This window comes from Lepidochelys olivacea (genome assembly GCF_965140295.1).
Source record: "Lepidochelys olivacea isolate rLepOli2 genome assembly, chromosome: 3".
Taxonomy (NCBI): domain Eukaryota; kingdom Metazoa; phylum Chordata; order Testudines; family Cheloniidae; genus Lepidochelys; species Lepidochelys olivacea.
Genome location: NC_140413.1, coordinates 153,060,049 through 153,078,925, shown reverse-complemented (window position 1 = coordinate 153,078,925; position 18,877 = coordinate 153,060,049). Strand labels below are relative to the sequence as shown.

Here is an 18,877-nt window from a genome sequence, read left to right as displayed (position 1 = left end):
CACAGAACAAAGAGCCCAGAACATTCTACAACCACGGGGGACAGTCCTAGTCAGGGATTCTCTTCCCATTTAACTCCTTGCCATGGTTTGCAGAGAACTAAAAAGTAAGGCACAAATCAAGACCAGCGACATTCCTTCCCCACACAAAACATGCACAAAATGGTCTCTCTCTTGTTCTAGGCAATTCCCTGCCCTTTGAACTCCCACAAAATTTGCCAGAATGACTCATTTACTCAAAGGCAGGACAGAACCCAAATCCTCAACTCTGTACGGTTTCTCACTAGTATCTAGTTCACAAAGAATAAGAGGTTATTACTGCCACCAGCAGGAGGAGTTACTCTGTTAGATCAAGTGGCAGAAGCCTGTGCTTTTAGCACTGGAGATCCTGGGTTTAGTCCCTGGCAACACCACACAATGGGCAGTCATTACATCTAGCGATGGTCAGTTTTTGTCACAGGGGTTCTTGTAGGTAGGGATGGGAGCACCAGTGCAGAAATGGAATGAATCTTAACATTGGTCTGGATTATCGAACTTTGGGAAGGTGAGTGAGATGGTGCACCAATACTAAACTGGTTTAAACGAACGGAGGGGCAATCCCACAGAGTACATAAGTATTGACTAGTCCTTTTATTGGACTCTCAAAGACCTGGACCTTTCCTGGGCCTCTTGAATCCTGCCTACGTATAACATGTGCATAGTTCCCAAGTGCCATTCTTAATTCCCTTAAAAAGGGGTAATGCACACTCTATACTCCTGACTGCCATTTGCCCAACGGCGACCATGCACCAGCTACTCTTGCTTCATCAGCAGGGATGCTCTAGTCATTGCTCCTCTCGCTAAATGGAGTCACAGACTTCCACTGCCTCCTTAAAGGCACCATACCCTCATTAAAGAAAAATAACGGTCGGAGAATCTTGTGAATATAACTGGTTCTAGATTTTGAAGGAACTTTGAGGAAGGACTGTGCTGGATGCATTCTGACACCTCATGATACCACATTCGCTTATTGTAAAGCAATGAAAGCTGAAAGGTAGAAACATACAAGCTACAAGTTTATGAAAGGTAACAAATGAACAATGAAACAAAAACTATGGTTTATTTAATTAAATGTTTTCTCTCTGGTCCCCACTCAGAAAAAGTGGTTGGAGCAGAGGAATATGAACCAGAAGAATGGATTCTAGACCCAACTCTGATATGACCTTCTGCTAGTCCAGTGGTAGTCAATAGGGGACCACAAGCCAAATCTAGACTGTTAGATGCTTTTGAATAGACCCCCAAAATGTTATTTACTTATTTTTTATTATTTTCTCTGGAGTTTGGAACTTGCAAGGATTTAGTTAGTTAATGTCTGTAGAGTACTCTATAAATGCAAGTATCACTGAAGGTGGGATGCTAAGGAAATCTCATACCCTTTAAATTCCAACACACCCTCTATTTTAGGACTTTACCTACCTACCAACTGAATCAGTTTTGCAACGTATGCCTCTCAGCACTTACCATCTCCACCCAGGACACTCCACTGCAAACACATTGCTTTCCCAGTGTCCACCCTACACTGCATGAGCAGCATGTGATGCATTGCCACAGCCTTTGCCTTACTAGCAGCTTTGAAGTGTAAAATGGTCAGGATCATGTGAAGGGTGATTACGACTCAATGGGCCTCCTTGTTGAAGTGGAAATTTCTGATTGCCTGGCTTATCCCCAGCTGGCTGCCCATTAACTCTGCATGTGTGCGTGCCTCAGGCTGAGCCTGCTGTGTGCTCCCCGGCTGTCACAATTCTTTACAATAGCTGTCGGCCTTACGAGAAACGACATGTTTATCTTATTTGAGATAGTGAATTACACATGCCCTAGCATGGGCATCCGAGACAGATCTGCTGCATTTCATGCCTCCTTGTGTCAACCCCAGTCCACATCTCACAGACACTCCGTGTTATTCTGGACTACAGGTGTCTCCCTCATATAGTCCCCTCTACAGTGGGCACAGAGACCCTGAAGATGGGTTTGCCATGAACCTCCTTCCCCCTCTGCTCATGGATAGGTAAACCATTCCCTGAGGTGCCATCAAGCCTTCATCATTTGGGCCCTGTTTGTCCACGTAATTGTGGGTTCCTGATAACCTGTGGGTTGCATAATGCTGCATCATCAATGGAGGGACACAAATAAATTGATTGAGCTTGTATCACTTCCTCTTATGATCTGGTCAATGCTTCTAGCATAAGTATCATCAGCCCTGCCCCATTACTTGAATGAGAGCACTCTACTGAAAACACAGTATGCTGCAGTGATTCAGCAGCTGGCACTCTTCTCTCTGAATCGGTCTCTCCCTTCCATCCCCATGGCATAAGGTGGTGCTGTGCTGCATATGTGGGGTTAGAACTACATCCCAAGCCCCTATAAGCAGACATCATAACTGATCAGACTGCTGAACAGGCTGAACCCGCAAGAGCCAGAATGCTCCAGTAGACGGGCGTTCTGATTCCCCAGCCAGTGGCCGGAGTTCTATTTCTGACTCGGCCACTGATGTTTTTAGTGACCCTGGGCAAGTCCCTTAGGGTACATCTACACAGCAATTAAACACCCACCGCTGGCCCAGGTCAGCAGACTAGGGCTAAAGGGCTGTTTAGGGGTATAGAGGTTCGGGCTTAGGCTGGAGCTTAGGCTCTGGGACCTGTGAGTTCGAGTCAGCTAACCTGGGCCAGCCAGGCGTCTTATTCCATTGTAGACATACCCTGAGCCTTTGACTCTTGCTTCCTTTTGTGACATGAAGACAATGGTACTTATAGTAGCCTCTTTTGTAAAGTGCTTTGAAATCCACATATGAAAATTAGGTAAGTACTAACCACTGTATTTTGTGATGTTCTGTGATGTCAAGCACTGGAACATGGATAGAAACTTGCTTATTACTTAAGCCATTTGGGGGAAGATACATGGGCAAAGCAAGATGGAAAATGTGGGGTTTTGGGTGGAGGGAAGATTATAACATGGGCTGGTATATATTTTTCATTAAAATAAATTCATTTCCACAACTTATCACTCCTCCATCTCATGATATAACAGGTCTGTATCTCATTGCCTGCCAAACTTTCCACTGAATTCCTCTTTTTGCCAAAGCAAATGGTTTAGACAGTTGTTTATTTTAAAAAGTTGTTTCAAGAAGGAGATGGAAAACGGGACGGCAGCACACAGTCGCAGCTGTGCCCGCCAATGAAACATCAAAGGGCTGCAGAGACCCCACTGGAAGCGAGGGAAGAGGGGGCGAACCACAACATTGACAATTATCCTGGAGTCTCCAAGCATTATTGAGGGACTAGCAATGGGAAGAATGAATTGTACCACTTGCTCTGAGCAAAACTTAAAAGACTTCCCTAGTCAAGCGATACCAAAAAGTTGTTGCTATAAGACTCCAATTCTGCAGCAAGGCAGTTCGACTAAATGCTACTCTGCTCTTTATGGGCCTGTCAGTGGAAAGACTCCTCGATCTCCACAGAGGTTGGATGGGACCCTACATCGCCTTGAAACCTATTGATCATAAAGGATATTTGAGCTAGTTCCATGGTAGCCAATAGCGACCCTGCTCATGCAATATAGACACCATGAGCATTTTTGACACATTAGATAACTTGTCCTGGGCCATCTGCATTTCTAATTTAGTGTAGGTTGGGGAGGTGATTTATTTACCAAATGGCTCTGTTTGAGATGGCAAGCTTTGGTATCTGTCCATGCCTCTTGGAATGTGCCCCAGCTTGACTCCCCCAATAGTCCATTAGTCTCAGCAGCTGACAGAAGGAACCAGTTCCAAAAGACCGAGGGAGGCCAACTTTTGTGTTTGAAATGGACATTCTGTCTTTGCTGCTTGGACTGCAGTATCCCTGCGTGCCTTGTAGCTCTCTGCCATTAATGGCTATTATCTTAGCTGGATTTTCACTTTCCTCTGCTGCTCTTCAGAACAGTGCTACTATGTTTGTCAAATTTACTGGCATCCAGCGGCTGTGCAGATTTTGACCTCCCATCTTAATGATGCTCAATATTGGTCCCCTGCTTGCAGTATTGTTACATAGTCAAGTCGTAAAAAAAGATGAGAATGGACAGGCTCCCACCTCCCTTTCATCTTAACCTTGCCAAGGTTATTTCTTTGTCTTCATTATGCCCCTGTACTGAGCAACAGTGGGCAGAAGGATGCGTGGTGTTGATTTTATATCTATTCCAGCTTCTGCACTGTAGAGCCAGCTTGTGAATTCTAATCACTAGGATAATGATCATGTCTGAAATATACATAGCGTCTTTCTTCCAGAATGATCCAAAGTGTTTTACAAACAGATTATAAACTATACACACAGGGTGAAGTTCACCCATGTGCAGAGAACAGATACAATGCCTTTGCTTCACTTCAGTGTATTGTCAGCACTTATGTGGGACTTTAGTGGTACACAGGCCTTATGGGGTAAATGTCATCCCTAGCAAGTAGAAAAATAAAATGTACACCATGGGAAGAACTGGTGAAAAAAATAATTGATTTGGCTTCAGCGTTTGCACTGTTTTCCCACAAAACCAAGGAGGACAGTTCTCTCAGGTGACACACACACTCATCCTGTTTTCCCTCTGAAGAAAGCAATGTTTCACATGTGGATCAAACTTGTGAAAATTGGTGATAAATTTCAAGATGGAATTTCTCTCAATCCCTCCCCCGCCACACACACACAGGAAATGGCAGAAAATATAATCCCTTCATCAAAACTGAATTCTCCAAAAAAAACCCCAATCCCTCACAGGTGTTACAGTGCATTGAAGGTGAAAAAGCCATCAGCAGAACAGTGCCCAGCACTCTGAGTGAACCTATTGAGAGTTCGAGCCAATTTTTCAGCCTGATTTTAACTGAGCATGCGTTTTGCGCATGCACAGATGATGGTGGTTACAGCATTTCACTTGCAAAGATAGAGGCCAGCGTCTGAGAATCTGGCCCTTAAATTTAAAACAACATCACTTCTTCACTGGGCCAATTGGCATCAACTGGTCCAGTCGTCGTCGGTCTAAGCAAAGAAGCCAAAGACTGCATGGGCTGTGTGAGACTGAACTCCCCCCTCAACATTAGATGCGGTTTAAGGTAGGGTTGAGGTGCACTCGTGGGGCTGTGTGGAGGAAAGCTGCACTACACCTGTTCCATGGGTAAATAGACTGCTCTGGTAGGGTCTCTTCTATGTTATAGGTAAAGTTTAAGGTGTTAGTTTGGCCTAGGGTCTGAGAGACCGCCTCTCCCTCCATGTCATACTGGGTTCAGGGAAGGTATTGAGCTGCAGCCCCATTAGTCTGAGAGTGTGAAGGCTGCAGGAAGGCCTAAATAGCTTGAGTGTACTGCCCTCCAGGACAGGCTGTAAGGTCCTTTGTATCCCTTAGCAGCGAGGAAATGGGAAGACTTGAGTAGGAGCTTCTACTACCGGATCATTGTTGGTTGAAACTGTGCTGATTAATAGCTGAAAAGAGACTACTGGAGTTGTCTCTCTTATCAATGAATACTGGAGGAGCAGAGAGGAGCAAAGGGTTGTAGCGTTCTTTTGGAGTGGATTTCTTCTATAAATCTAAATAAATACAGAGCATATTTTGCCAGCACTAAAGACACCCAAAAATCACTTCTCAGGTTTGAAAAGATACTTGGTATTGTTTTAAATCCAAGCTCAGGAAAGATGGCTCTGCCTAACTCCTGGCAATCAATTAGCCAGTACTATATTTAGAATGCTATTCAATCCCAGCTGTTAAAACCAGGACTTCATTATTAAAATCAGTGAGCCAGACCATTTCTTCCAGGGCGCATTAGGATTTTTTTTTTTAAGTCCTTTCCCCCCACTCCCCATTTCATTTCTAGAAATCAAAAGGAACAGGATAGTGAGATCTCTGTGTATTGTGTCCTACTTTTGCTGGGCAGTTGTAGTAGCAGTTTCCATGGCAGGGACAGAGCTCACGATTCAGCAAACAGAGAGCCCATTGAGCATGGGAGCTGTTATGGGCTCTGGGAAGCACATCTGGTTTGTTGAGAATTTCCAGTTTTGAAAAAAGAGCAGGAGGAGAAGGGGGAAAAAAGAAGCGAACATGAGAAATAGCACAGTACTGGTAAGGACAGAGAGTTCTCTTTCAGGAGTCCAAGGCAGCTCAATGCCAGTGGGAGAACCAAAGCTCTAGATTCAGCAGAAGCTGGAAAGGCATATGTTCAAGAATAGTAGGGGTGTGTTAGGAGAAGGTAATAGGGAATGGGGGAAGTATGTTATAGTCATTAAAATAAGACTTCTCTTGTTAAATGCTTTATGTTGGCAAATGTCAAAAAACGTGTGCAACAAGTTCCAGACATATTGGTCTGGCTGTGGGGAGACGCTCCAATTATCCTTAAAGCAACAGGATCCCCTTTTTCCTGCCCTGGCCTGATCAAGGAAATGTTGTATCCATGCCTCGGAGTGAATGATTTTATGTGTTTAACCCACGCTTGACCCCAAAAGAAAACGCCTTGTGCCAGTCAGTGCATGTCAACAGAATGTACCTCTTCTGTGCTACATCAGGTATCAGAGGGGGAGGACAAAGGACATTTGTATAATTATAGGTAAAATGGTTTGTATACTGTAGGAACCGACCCAAAACCTCACACACAAAATTTATACTGAACCAGAGTCTTCTTGATGGTTGAAAGGTCTGCTTACCTCTTGCTCTCCCCCCAGCCACTCTTTTCTTCATTCTTTTGTGTCTCTGCAGTTTTTTTATCCCAGACAAGAATAAAAGCCAGAGGTCCAAAATACCCCCAGAGACTGGGAGTTCTCTTCGGGAAGCCATACTACAACCAAAGTGGAGGGTCTGGAACATAAGCCACCCTTCCCTTGCTATCAGAGCCAAATGAGGACTTCTGTTCAATTTTTGCTGTACCAACCAACCAGCTCTTGTGATTTCAGTGGTGTATGCTGTGAGGCAAACGCTGCAACTTTGAAAAGCCAAGTCATCCCCATTGTGATGAAATGTTGTGTCAGAGTGATGGCACAGCATGGTGACAGGACACTGTATTGTCCTGATCCTCCTTCAGCATCAAGCTTGTCTTCTGAAAAACAGGAGGCCTGGCAACCCAATTACAGATATTTTATTCACAGTTCAGCTTGTCCCCTCACACCTCTCACTGCAAGCTACTGACACCAGCAATGGAAATGAACTGGTCCAAGGGAAATAATTTGTTTGCTTTGGACAGCCAACTGCTTTTAACATACCAGCCAACCAGGACAACTTTGCCATTACATGCTGTTTATTTTAGGACTTGTTCTCTTTTAAAGATGTTCATATCCTTATGAGCTTTTCATACATACTCTTTCCCATTCAAGCAAAAGACAGAGGGATTAATGCCAGCTTCTAGTCATCAGCAAAGAGCTGGCACCTCTTCAGAGGTCTACACTTCCCTTACTAGATTTTTTCAAAGCAAGTGTGAGCTGATGACAACAACTGAATATTGATACATTTATGGTACTTTTTAATGTGAAGGATCCCAATGTTTCTTGCAGATGTATATATCTCCCACCGTTACATCAGCAGAATTTAGCTAAGTTTTGCCAGGAGACCAAATCTAACCACCCTATTCTTGAAAAACATGCCGTGGGATCTTTAAGAACCAAGGAAGAGTGCGCTTCTGATCTCTCATCCAAAAGACAGAACTCCCAATAACACAGTATTTCCTAACACCATGTCACAAAACCCACCATTGCCATTCCTCCCCATACACACCACCCTCATCAATAAGCTCCAAAGAAGAAAAAGATTCAATGGGCAGAACCTAGGGATCTGGGTTGTATCCGTTCAGTGAATGGGACAGACAGACCAAACCCACCACCTTTAATCTGAAACTCTTTGAATATCAGGATGTTGCCTCCCACCACACCTTGCCCTCATTAGTGTCCCAGCATCTTAAATCAGCTGCTTCCATTTTGGCTCCAGAGGCATGTTTCTGTTCTCCAGGAGATACTGACCAAAGATGGCCAAAATCTCTCAAGAGCTGCTTGCAAGGTTCAGACTCTGCCCCAGATTCATCCAGGAACCTGAGGACTAGCCTAGACTTAACCCATGCCTGAGTGCTACCATCATGGCCCGCCCATAGGGAGTAGAGGACTTCAGTCCCCAGGGCTGCCATTCTGGTACTTTTCACTGGGAAAAAAATACATGATATGGGGGAAGGAAAGTAGCCGCCGTGTCTGCTGGTTAGGGGTTTCCCTCCCTCCTCGTACACAGAGACATATGGGGTACACAGTTTTCCCCTTGCTCTCACTAAGCTCACTCATCGGGATCCTAAAGAAGCAGAAGAAATAAGCTTCCTAGCTGTCAGAGTCAGAATGATAGGTAAAATGGTTTGGATACTGTAGGAACTGACCCAAAACTGTAATGAGCCACAGAAGGTGGGTCTGAAAGCTGCAGGTTCCAGTCAAGCACTTTCAGGGATTTTCCTACCTTGTCCCTAGCCTCGTTCAGAAGGTCTTCTAGCTCCGAGAAGCTGAAACTGGCCACAGTGATGAAGTCACTCATGACAGGCACAAACCTGTCCCCTGCTTCCCGCATGCGTCTCTTCTGATAGTCCAGTTCCTGGAAGAGAAGAAGTCAGAAGCATTGATTGGCAGCCAGCAATGGCTCCTCAGTGAGAATAATGGGGCTGGGTAAGTCCAGTTGTTTCAGTTAACAGAGAGCACGGTCTCTCCCCCAATATACCCATCAGCAACTACAGTTCAGAACCACCCCCAGCCTCTGCTTTCACCTACTCAAAGGCAGAATCTCCATGAGATGGATACAAATCTTATTTGTTGTCTCCTGGATCCTGCAATAGTAACAAAAGAGTTCCATACTATCCATTTAATTTCATAGAATCATAGAATATCAGGGTTGGAAGGGACCTCAGGAGGTCATCTAGTCAAACCCCCTGCTCAAAGCAGGACCAATCCCCAACTAAATCATCCCAGCCAGGGCTTTGTCAAGCCTGACCTTAAAAACCTTTAAGGAAGGAGATTCCACCACGTCCCTAGGTAACACATTCCAGTGCTTCACCACCCTCCTAGTGAAAAAGTTTTTTCTAATATCCAACCTAAACCTCCCCCACTGCAACTTGAGACCATTACTCCTTCTTCTGTCATCTGCTACCACTGAGAACAGCCTGGATCCATCCTCTTTGGAACCCCCTTTCAGGTAGTTGAAAGCAGCTATCAAATCCCCCCTCATTCTTCTCTTTCGCAGACTAAACCATCCCAGTTCCCTCAGCCTCTCCTCATAAGTCATGTGTTCCAGTCCCCTAATCATTTTTGTTGCCCTCCACTGGACTCTCTCCAATTTCTCCACATCCTTCTTGTAGTCTAGGGCCCAAAACTGGACACAGTACTCCAGATGAGGCCTCACCAATGTTGAATAGAGGGGAACGATCACGTCCCTCGATCTGCTGGCAATGTCCCTACATATACATCCCAAAATGCCATTGGCCTTCTTGGCAAGAAGGACACACTGTTGACTCATATCCAGCTTCTTGTCCACTGTAACTCCTAGGTCCTTTTCTGCAGAACTGCTGCCCAGCCATTCGGTCCCTAGACTGTAGCGGTGCATGGGATTCTTCTGTCCTAAGTGCAGGACTCTGCACTTGTCCTTGTTGAACCTCATCAGATTTCTTTTGGCCCAATCCTCTAATTTGTCTAGGGCCCTCTGTATCCTATCCCTACCCTCCAGTGTTTCTACCTCTCCTCCCAGTTCAGCGTCATTTGCAAACTTGCTGAGGGTGCAATCCACACCACCTTCCAGATCATTTATGAAGATATTGAACAAAACCGGCCCCAGGACCGACCCTTGGGGCACTCCACTTGATACCGGCTGCCAACTAGACATGGAACCATTTATGACTACCTGTTGAGCCCGACAATCTAGCCAACTTTCTATCCACCTTATAGTCCATTCATCCAGCCCATACTTTAACTTGCTGGCAAGACTACTGTGGGAGACCATGTCAAAAGCTTTGCTAAAGTCAAGGAACAACACGTCCACCACTTTTCCTTCATCCACAGAGCCAGTTATCTCGTCATAGAAGGCAATTAGTCAGGCATGACTTGCCCTTGGTGAATCCATGCTGACTGTTCCTGATCACTTTCCTCTCCTCTAAGTGCTTCAGAATTGATTCCTTGAGGATCTGCTCCATGATTTTTCCAGGGACTGAGGTGAGGCTGACTGGCCTGTACTTCCCAGGATCCTTTATTGTATTGCTAAGGAACCTTTAGTATCTAAGTGCCACATAGCTGAGACACTACAGTTTTCCTTATACTTAGAATGGGAAATAACTGGAACTCAGATAACACTGTGTGGTAACTACAAGTAAATGCTGATTTATTTAATAGTGCAGTGGTATTGTGGATCACAGGGAAAGCATTTCAGGAAGCTGTCCCCTATTTTGGAGCTAGGCTGATGGCAGAAAGTATCTTTGAGAGAGCTGCTGAAGCACACTGGTTCTACAACAGCGATGAAGGACTGCATTGCCCCTAGTTCACAGGGGTATTTTGAGGCTTGCCAGCATTTGTCCCTAATTAATATCTGCAAAGTGCTTTAAGATCTTTGTATTAAAGACGTTGTAGAAGAGCAAAGCCTGGTTAGTGTTCAGACACGGAGTTGTCTGGCCATGTGGTAGAGTAAATACAGTCTTAGGTATTTGCCTTCGTCTTATTTTTAGAAGTTTTGCAAAACACAACCGAGGTGCCAGGATTTGGGCTTTTACTCTGGGATACTGCAGTATTTCTATCAGAGGTGAAGGATTTTGTTTAAAAAAATCTGCTTAAAAGAATGATCATCAGGGCAATTTGCTGGCCCACCAGTTAGAGCACTAGCCTAGGGCTTGGCAAACCCTCATTTAAGTCACTGCTCTGTCACAGACTTCCCATGTGACCTTGGGCAAGTCACTTAGCCTCTCCATGCCTTAGTTCCCCAGCTATAAAATGGGGATAATAGCACTTCCTTGCCTCCCAGGGGTGTTGAGAAGATAAATACATTAAAGATCATGAGCTGGTCAGACACTATAGTGATGGGGGCTATATATGTTTCAAGTATGGATAGATAAAGGATGTGATCAATTCAGCTATATCTTGTGTCACCAATAGCAAGGGAAGGGGAACTCAGCGGCAGAAGCAGGGAAACATTTCCCATATAGCTGGGGTTCTGGTTTCACCATCAGAAGAAAAACTTAATTATGGAGTATTTGATCAAAACGTACATGCTTAGACATGAAAGCTCTCCTTCCAATGGCTGAGCCACCACTTCAGCTGGATGGAACCAATCCCCAGGCTTCAGTACAAGAGTTTGCATATGCATACCACCTCCCTTAGGCACCTTTTCAGCACTATGGCTGCTTATCGATGGAGGCCCAGAAATGCCAATTGAAGTTTACAAATTTAATCTCCAGTGTATCCTGCACGATAAGCAGTGGCTGGATGCATCTTCAGATGTGTGATTTCCAAAAGCTCGACTGAGCAATAAAGGGCTGTGTCCCGTTTTTAAAATCACACTGCAAACCTGGGGAAGCAAAGGGTTATAAGTACCTTTAAGAGCAGCTGACAGACTATTTTTAGTCTTCTATTCTTATGGGGCCTTGAAGAATCTTCTCAACCAGTGGAGCCAGGATTGTGGTAAGAACCCTTCGGAAAGTGATCAAAAGTTGCACCTTCTCCCCCACACCTGACAATGATCTTCTATTATTGTTTTAGTGTTGCATTTTAAGTGCCAAAAAATGTGACAGGAGATAGACTGGAATGTGTGGGCAGCCCAGACGGAAAAGCATCATGCAAGGGGTTGGGGGAGGAATATTGACGGAATGGGAAGGGGATTTTGCCCCAGAAGTCCACATACGAGAAAGCAGAGGAGAACTGGGTGGAAGGACAAGAGGGCAAACAACCCACAAATAGAAAACCAAACTAAGTAGGTGCCTGCATTTCAAGGAGGGAATTGACTGAATCAGCCATAAGTGGGGCTCCCTTCAAACCATGAATACCATGTCAGTGTTCTTTTTATGGGTGCTTCTGACCTCCAAACACCCACCCACATCAGCAGCCTCTGTTACCAGTGCTTCCTCCTGACCCAATAATCCACACTGGGTCTGGAGCTTTTCATCCAGGAGGAATTGATAACGACTCCCTGAAGTTAGTAGGATGGCTCTGGGGACCAGTAATAGGACACAGAGCCCTCCTCCTCCTCCCTGGTCACCAGTTCAAATCCCACCCAGGTGAAAACGAGGATAAAAGTCATTACCCTCTGCAGGCTGTTTGATGATGTATAAGAAATGAGAGGTGGGTCTCATTCAAGTTCTTAACAGAGGTGTCCGAATCACAGACATCACGCTTGCCACCAGTTGGCCCCTTGCTGCGTTGGCAATCTCAAGTCAGAGGCCAAAAAATGAATTGGCAATGGAGACTGAGCTCTGCTCTCATGACTAGAGAGGGAGGGTCTTGACAGGCTAGGGTGAAGGCACACTGGCAGGGTCGCGTGGGGGAAGCTTGCACTTCTCTGGCTGGTTATTGCACCAGCTGAGTGGCTACATTAGGTCTCCAGGATGCCAGTTGGCACCTTCCATTCTCATTACATTGACATTTTAAAACAAAACCAAGCACCCTATCCTAAAGATAACAGGGCACCAAAAGGGTGGGACGTTAGTGCCAGCCAGCCTTACACTGATAACCAGGACTGAAAAGGTCACTGACAGCTAAACACAGCAAGGGTCTCATTGCGTTTCAAACATCTCAAATGCTGTCTTTTACCTCTATTTAATGCTATGATTGCCCTCATGTCCCACAGTCAGCAGAGGACACAGTCAGTGTAGGATTCATGGCTTGCAAATCCAGGGAGAAGGAAGGGGGAATATGTAGCCATGCAGCTGTTAGATGAACTTAGGCAAGAGAGGAAATAATAACAGTAAGACTTGGCACTTACACAGGCCTTTACATTTTCAAAGCTCTATGCAAACATTAGCTAGCTAACCCTCCGAACACCCTGTGGTAGGTAAGAATTATAATCCTCATTTCACAGATGGGAGGTAGAGAGGTTAAGTGACTTGTTGAAGGCCACACAGAAAGTCAGTGGCAGAGCCAAGATTAAAAAAAAACAGGCGTCCCTGGCTCCAAGCCCTAAACTCAGTCCAACAGACCACACCACCTCACACTACACCATGCTGCCTCAGGATGACAGTATGTTTACCCTGCAACAGGGAGGTGTGTTTGCAGACATACCAGAGCTAGCTTTGATTAAACAAACTGGGTTCTATAGAAACTATTCTACAAACCTACAGAAACGAATAGAGAATGGGATCCTTCACACAGGTTTTCTGAACCGTCCTACAGAATTCTACAAGTTGAAATGAAAGGGATAGCCTTTCTCTCAGGTTTCTCCATAAGGAATTTGAAGATGCTCATGTTAAATCACATTGATTTCCTTGCAAAGTGACCCTTGTGGATGGAGAGTTATTTGCAACTATGTAATTTGGATTTACTGTTGAATTATTCCTTTATTTCTTTTTGCTGTATACGCTATCTGATCTTCAAATCCCAAGCTCTTTACCCTTCCCTCCCACTTCCTTAATAAATATGTCGCCTCAATGGATACCACTCGTTATCTGCCTCCTGAATTCTGCTCATTCTGCATATGCCCTCATGATGAGTAGGTATTGTTTATTTTTCTGGAGATTTCTAGGTGGAGGAACCATGTGCTGACATAAAAAGCTGAACCCAGGGATCATTTACACCAATGCCTCCGCTTTAACCCCTATGATGTAATACCTTGGGTGGAAGGGTTGCTTCATTCAAATACAACACCTTGCATTAATCAGTTTTGTGAGAGTGCTCTGCAAAAGTTAACCAGCAGCTGAGGAAACAAAGGTAGCAGAAATCCAGCTTTGGGGACTTTCAGCAACAGTGGGAAGAAATGCCACTGCATGTTGTCTTACAGCTTCTTTGTGTAAGATTTCATCCTGGTCGTCTCTGTCTAGTCCATGCCTTTCTTCTAAACAGCCAGACAGCTGCTCGTGTTGCTGTCAGATGGGCCAGGTTATAATTGCCTAATGTCTAGTGTATTCCACACCTGTTTACTCCTGTCCCTGGGGGGGCATGCGGGACATCTGCTAAGCAACCAGTGATTCCTCCACACAAAGCAGAGAGATGGTTATTTCATTTTTTGGTGTCTGTGCCATTTGTCAAACAGTCTGTCGCTCTGCGGACCAAGATCAAACAAGCCTTTTGTTAAGGCCAAAGTCTGCCAGGATCATCAGCTAGAGCTTTGCAGGACCAGCTTTTATTTATTTTTCCCGGCGAACGCATTGTGCTTAATGAGAAAAGAAAAGCCCCCTTCTCTCGTAGAAAATATAGTGCCCCACATCCCAAGTGGGACATTTTTAGTGTGGAGATTTGGAAATCTTGACATACTTACAACCTCAACGGCTTTCAATCCAGTCTTTATGTTGTTAACTTCCTTCTCCAGCTCCATCAGACTGCAAGGGAGACACAGACGCAGCAGTTAAAACAAAAAGGGCAGTGTTACACAGGAATACAGGAACTGCTGTAGCAGAACAGACCACTGGTCCATCAAGTCTGGGATCCTGCCTCCGGCACCAGTCACGCCAGACGTTGGGGACTGGGGGAAAGGGTCTGTGCTCCCTTTTGTATGTGATGTAAAACCCAGGTCCTAACTGCTTGTGGTCAGATTAAAGATCCCATGATACTTATGGAGAGGAGAGAAAAGTTTAAACTCAGAACATCTGTCATGGTGCAAGATACCGGGCCCATAAACTCAACCCACCTCTCTAGCATGGAGTGGTAGCCACAGGGCTGGTTTGTAACAATTGCCTGATTCACAGGCAGAGAACTCCGCTTTAGCACACACATCACAATGGTCTCAAATCAGTTTCACACACCATTTTCTCCCCCACTTAACTAAAGAATCCCATTAGGGACAAACTTATTACTAAACTACCCTTTTAAATCTATCTATCTATCTATCTATGTAGTATTTAGACTATCGAAATACTGTTGATGACTTTTTCATCACATAGGAGCCCATATGAGCTAACATTGTAGGTTAGCACAATTTTACCCTAATGATCACTAACAGACAAACTCCTTCTAAACTGTAATGTAATGGATATCTCCTTAGCATACAAAAGTCAGTACTTTTCATTACCACTAGGAGATGACGTCTGTCACCTCTAGATCACTGGCTAGAAATTGGTTGCAGGTTACTAGTGAGTGAAAAATTGTTTCTCAAACTCTCAACCAATTCCTTAGTGAAGAAGTGTCCACATCTGAAAAAACAGTACTGGCACTAATTAACGTCTCTGTGAGAGCTTGGAGCACAGAACTGCTCTCTTTATAATCTGCATTCATTTTTCCCTTGCTTTTCACAGGCTGTAGAAGTACCAGACCAAGCCAGCGCTTCATACAAAAGAACAATGTCTGGGAAAATACTGTACACAGGTATTCCAGAACAGTGCTTTGGAAAAACTCCAAAAGAGTTTTGAAGGTAGTTGAAACCTTTTTATTCACTTTCCACAAATATCCACAGGGACTCTTATTTACAACAAAAACTTTAGTGAAAAGTGAAAGCATCCCAACCCCTTGTGCAAGTGTGCCTGTAAAAAGGTTTTCATGACCATCTTGAAAATGGCTTAAAAAGCCCGGGACTTATTTGCTGGGTTTTGTTTGTTTTTATGGTTTTTTAAACAACCTCCAACTATCCAGCATGGAGCAGAAACAATATTATATAAGGTAGGGTACCAATCACACAGCACAAGTACTGAATTACAAACAAATACTCTAGTTATGATGAATCATTCAGAAGTATCAAGCAGGACATGTTTGCATAAAACTCTCAATGATTTCACAAATGACTGAGAGGCAGATCCTCAACTGGTGTAAGTCAGCATAGCTCCATGGCTGTGAATGGAACCAAGGCAACTAACACCAGCTGAGGAGCTAGTCCTTACTTGGGAACACAGCAGTAGAGCAAATCTATAAGCAACTAAATGCCTGATTGAAAGCCCACTGAAGTCAATGGAAATTTTCCTTTGACTTCAACAGACTTTGAATCAAGACCCAAGACTGACAGTAGCATTGGACTTACTTGACTTTTGCTGCTTCCGGAAGATGCTGCAGCTCAGACTGCATGTCTAGGATATCTGTGTACTTCTTCTCAAAGATCATAATTAAGTAGTGCAACAGTGTAATATTCCTAAAATAAAAAGGACACAGATGAGAAAGGAAAGATGGTGGGGGGGAATGCCAGCCATTGCAAAGGGTTTGGTGATGGAATCTGGTATGTCAAATGAAGCGAACTTCACATAACCAATCAGCAACTCTGTTAACGAAATGAAAATATCACCGATTAAAAGAGACTATTCTCCCAAGAATCATTCTTTCCAAGAACCAAAGGGAGCTGGGACTTAGGGATGCCATAGGATCTGCAGAGGACATTCCAGATATGGAAACTCAGACTCATCCAGGCCAAAGGAAAAAATTATCTAGGCAGTAGCTACATAGGGGATGAGTAACCTCAGAATGTGTATACAGGAAGCACATAGCAGTAGTTAAAACAAAGTTCAGGTTTATTGGTTTAATGTCTTTAAGATAGGGATTAATTCCATGTGACTTCTTACTGCAGTTACTCATTCTATGACAGCCTGAAACCATTCCCTCTTAAACTGTTGTCTCATCAGAGCCCAGCAAAGGGCGGTAAGGGGTACAGCCTAATAAGTACCTGCAAGGGAGATAGCAAAGGAGAACCTAAAGTGCTGCAGGGTGTTATTGATTCAGTAGGTGGCACTCTTTCCTCTGAGTCAATACAGAACCTACGCCCCAGAATGGTGACAGGGAAAGTGCTGTACTGTCGGCGGGACTGCGTTTTGGATGAGATGTAAAATTGTGGCCCTGGCTTCTTGTGGCTGCTAAAGATTCCATGTCTCTTTTTGCAAAAGAGAGGATATTAAGCAGTTTCAATTAGCTGTGGAACATTAAATACAGGTAGCGTTGCTGTATGCAGTTAAACAGCTGATGAGTTCCACCCAAGATGTGACTGAATTACAGTGCTGTATTAACAGCTTCTGAAGTACTTCAGGTTCCTGCAGAGTGAAAGCACCATTGAAATGTAAAGGTAAGACATCATTTGAAATTCTCTACAGTATGTCACCAGAGGAAGCAAGATACAGCATGGGAGCTTTCATTTCCTTGGGGACTTTACAGCCTACCTGTCTATGCTGGATTTGGTGTCTGCAATTTTGTTCAGGCTGGAGACTTTGAAGCCATACGCATTTCCCCTTTGGCCCTTGTTCATGTAATTGCCAAAGGCCAGGACAACCTCCAAGAGCTGCTTCAAGCGCTTGCTGCGGGTGAGCTCTTTGGAGGCCAGAAGAATGGCTTGAAAAGAAGTAAAAGATGACCCAAGGTTACGTCACAGCAGCCTTTCTGGAGGCATTTATCCCCCGATTCTAAGCAGTCCAAAGCACAGCCCCAGAGATCCCCAGTCTCAAAGCATCCAATCCTGGGCTGGTCATGGCCTCAACCGGGGCAATGTCATTTTAAAATGCTGACTGGAACATGCTCATGTGCTCACTATAATATCCAAGGAGGAGGGCTACAAACAGTTTAAACACCTGAATGAATCCTATCTTCCCCTCCTCAAAAAGAATACATTTACAGAAAAGCACCAGGGACTGTGTGTATCTGCTGTTACAGCCACACCTGACAGGGAATTACAGGGGTTGGGGCTGTGAAGGAAGTCTGCCTTTAGAAAAATGGCACACAGCATTGGTGGCTCTGTGGCACGGGGTAACTTACAGGGCATCAGTTAGGACACATTCTGCAGTAGCAACTTTATTGAACCTTCGCATGTAATGACAACGTTAGCTGGTGGTCTTGCCTTGTACTGACTGACTCTCTACAACACAGCATGTGGGTAAATCTCTCAGACGTTCCCTGCCCCTCACCAACTCCCTGCAGAGGCCTTTGCCGTACCTTCCACTTTAGGCTTGCATTCTGCCAGCCTCTCTGGGAACTTCTTCTTAAAGAATAATGCCTGCAGCCGCTGCTGGTAGTGATCGATCCTACATGAGGGGAAGCAGAGGGACACCATGAAGCTTGGGCTACCTATGAAGGAAGCGTTCAGCAACACAGATTCAGCACAGGCTGAATTCATTTTATACACAAAACTGATCCAGAGGTGGGATTACTGAAGCAGCCGACAGCATATAAAGGCCTATTGCTCCCAATGCCTGTCAGTCAGTGTCAGGTGCGATTACTCAGACCGAGGAGTGTAGCATAAGGACACAGGCTTTGTACTTTAACCATATCTCATGGGCAACTGGTAGGTTTCCAGTCTCTTTCAGAAAGATGCATTTTTATAGTGGACTCCAAATGGGATAAATGGAAAAAGGGTCCCACCCAGGAGAGGTGTCAGGTTGGGATAGGGAAAGGGACAGATCCCAATGTGGGGGGAGTGGGAAATGTGACAGACCTATGGAAAAATAATGTGTGATGAGTCCCAACCAGGAGATCCAGCTGTTGAAAGCCAGATATTAACATCTGTGTACGTGAACAGTGTTGGATGTTCTGGTCAACTCAGAGATTCCCCCTAAATGTTGCCCAGGGAGAGTTCTTACCACCGAGAAATGCTTATATAATGACTTGAAATGTCTTCATGTTGTGGATGTCTGGGAGCCCCAGGGTGTAATTCAGTGCAGAATCTGGCCCACAATATCTTGATTAGTGGCAAAGAGTCCTGTGGCACCTTATAGACTAACAGACGTATTGGAGCATAAGCTTTCATGTTGCATCTGACGAAGTGGGTATTCACCCACGAAAGCTTATGCTCCAATACGTCT

General features: G+C 44.7%; 1 protein-coding gene across 5 annotated transcripts in view; it reads right to left on the bottom strand.

Annotated features, from left to right (window-relative positions):
- Positions 1–18,877, bottom strand: part of DAAM2 (dishevelled associated activator of morphogenesis 2) — a 243,607-nt gene that overhangs the window by 12,463 nt on the left and 212,267 nt on the right. For all 5 annotated transcript variants that reach the window (XM_084623282.1, XM_084623281.1, XM_084623284.1 and 2 more), the window contains 5 exons: positions 18,012–18,100; positions 17,246–17,414; positions 16,126–16,233; positions 14,437–14,497; positions 8,461–8,592 (listed from right to left, as the gene is read on the bottom strand). In XM_084623282.1, coding sequence (XP_084479408.1) covers positions 8,461–8,592; positions 14,437–14,497; positions 16,126–16,233; positions 17,246–17,414; positions 18,012–18,100 — 559 coding nt within the window. The remainder of the gene's footprint in view (positions 1–8,460; positions 8,593–14,436; positions 14,498–16,125; positions 16,234–17,245; positions 17,415–18,011; positions 18,101–18,877) is intronic.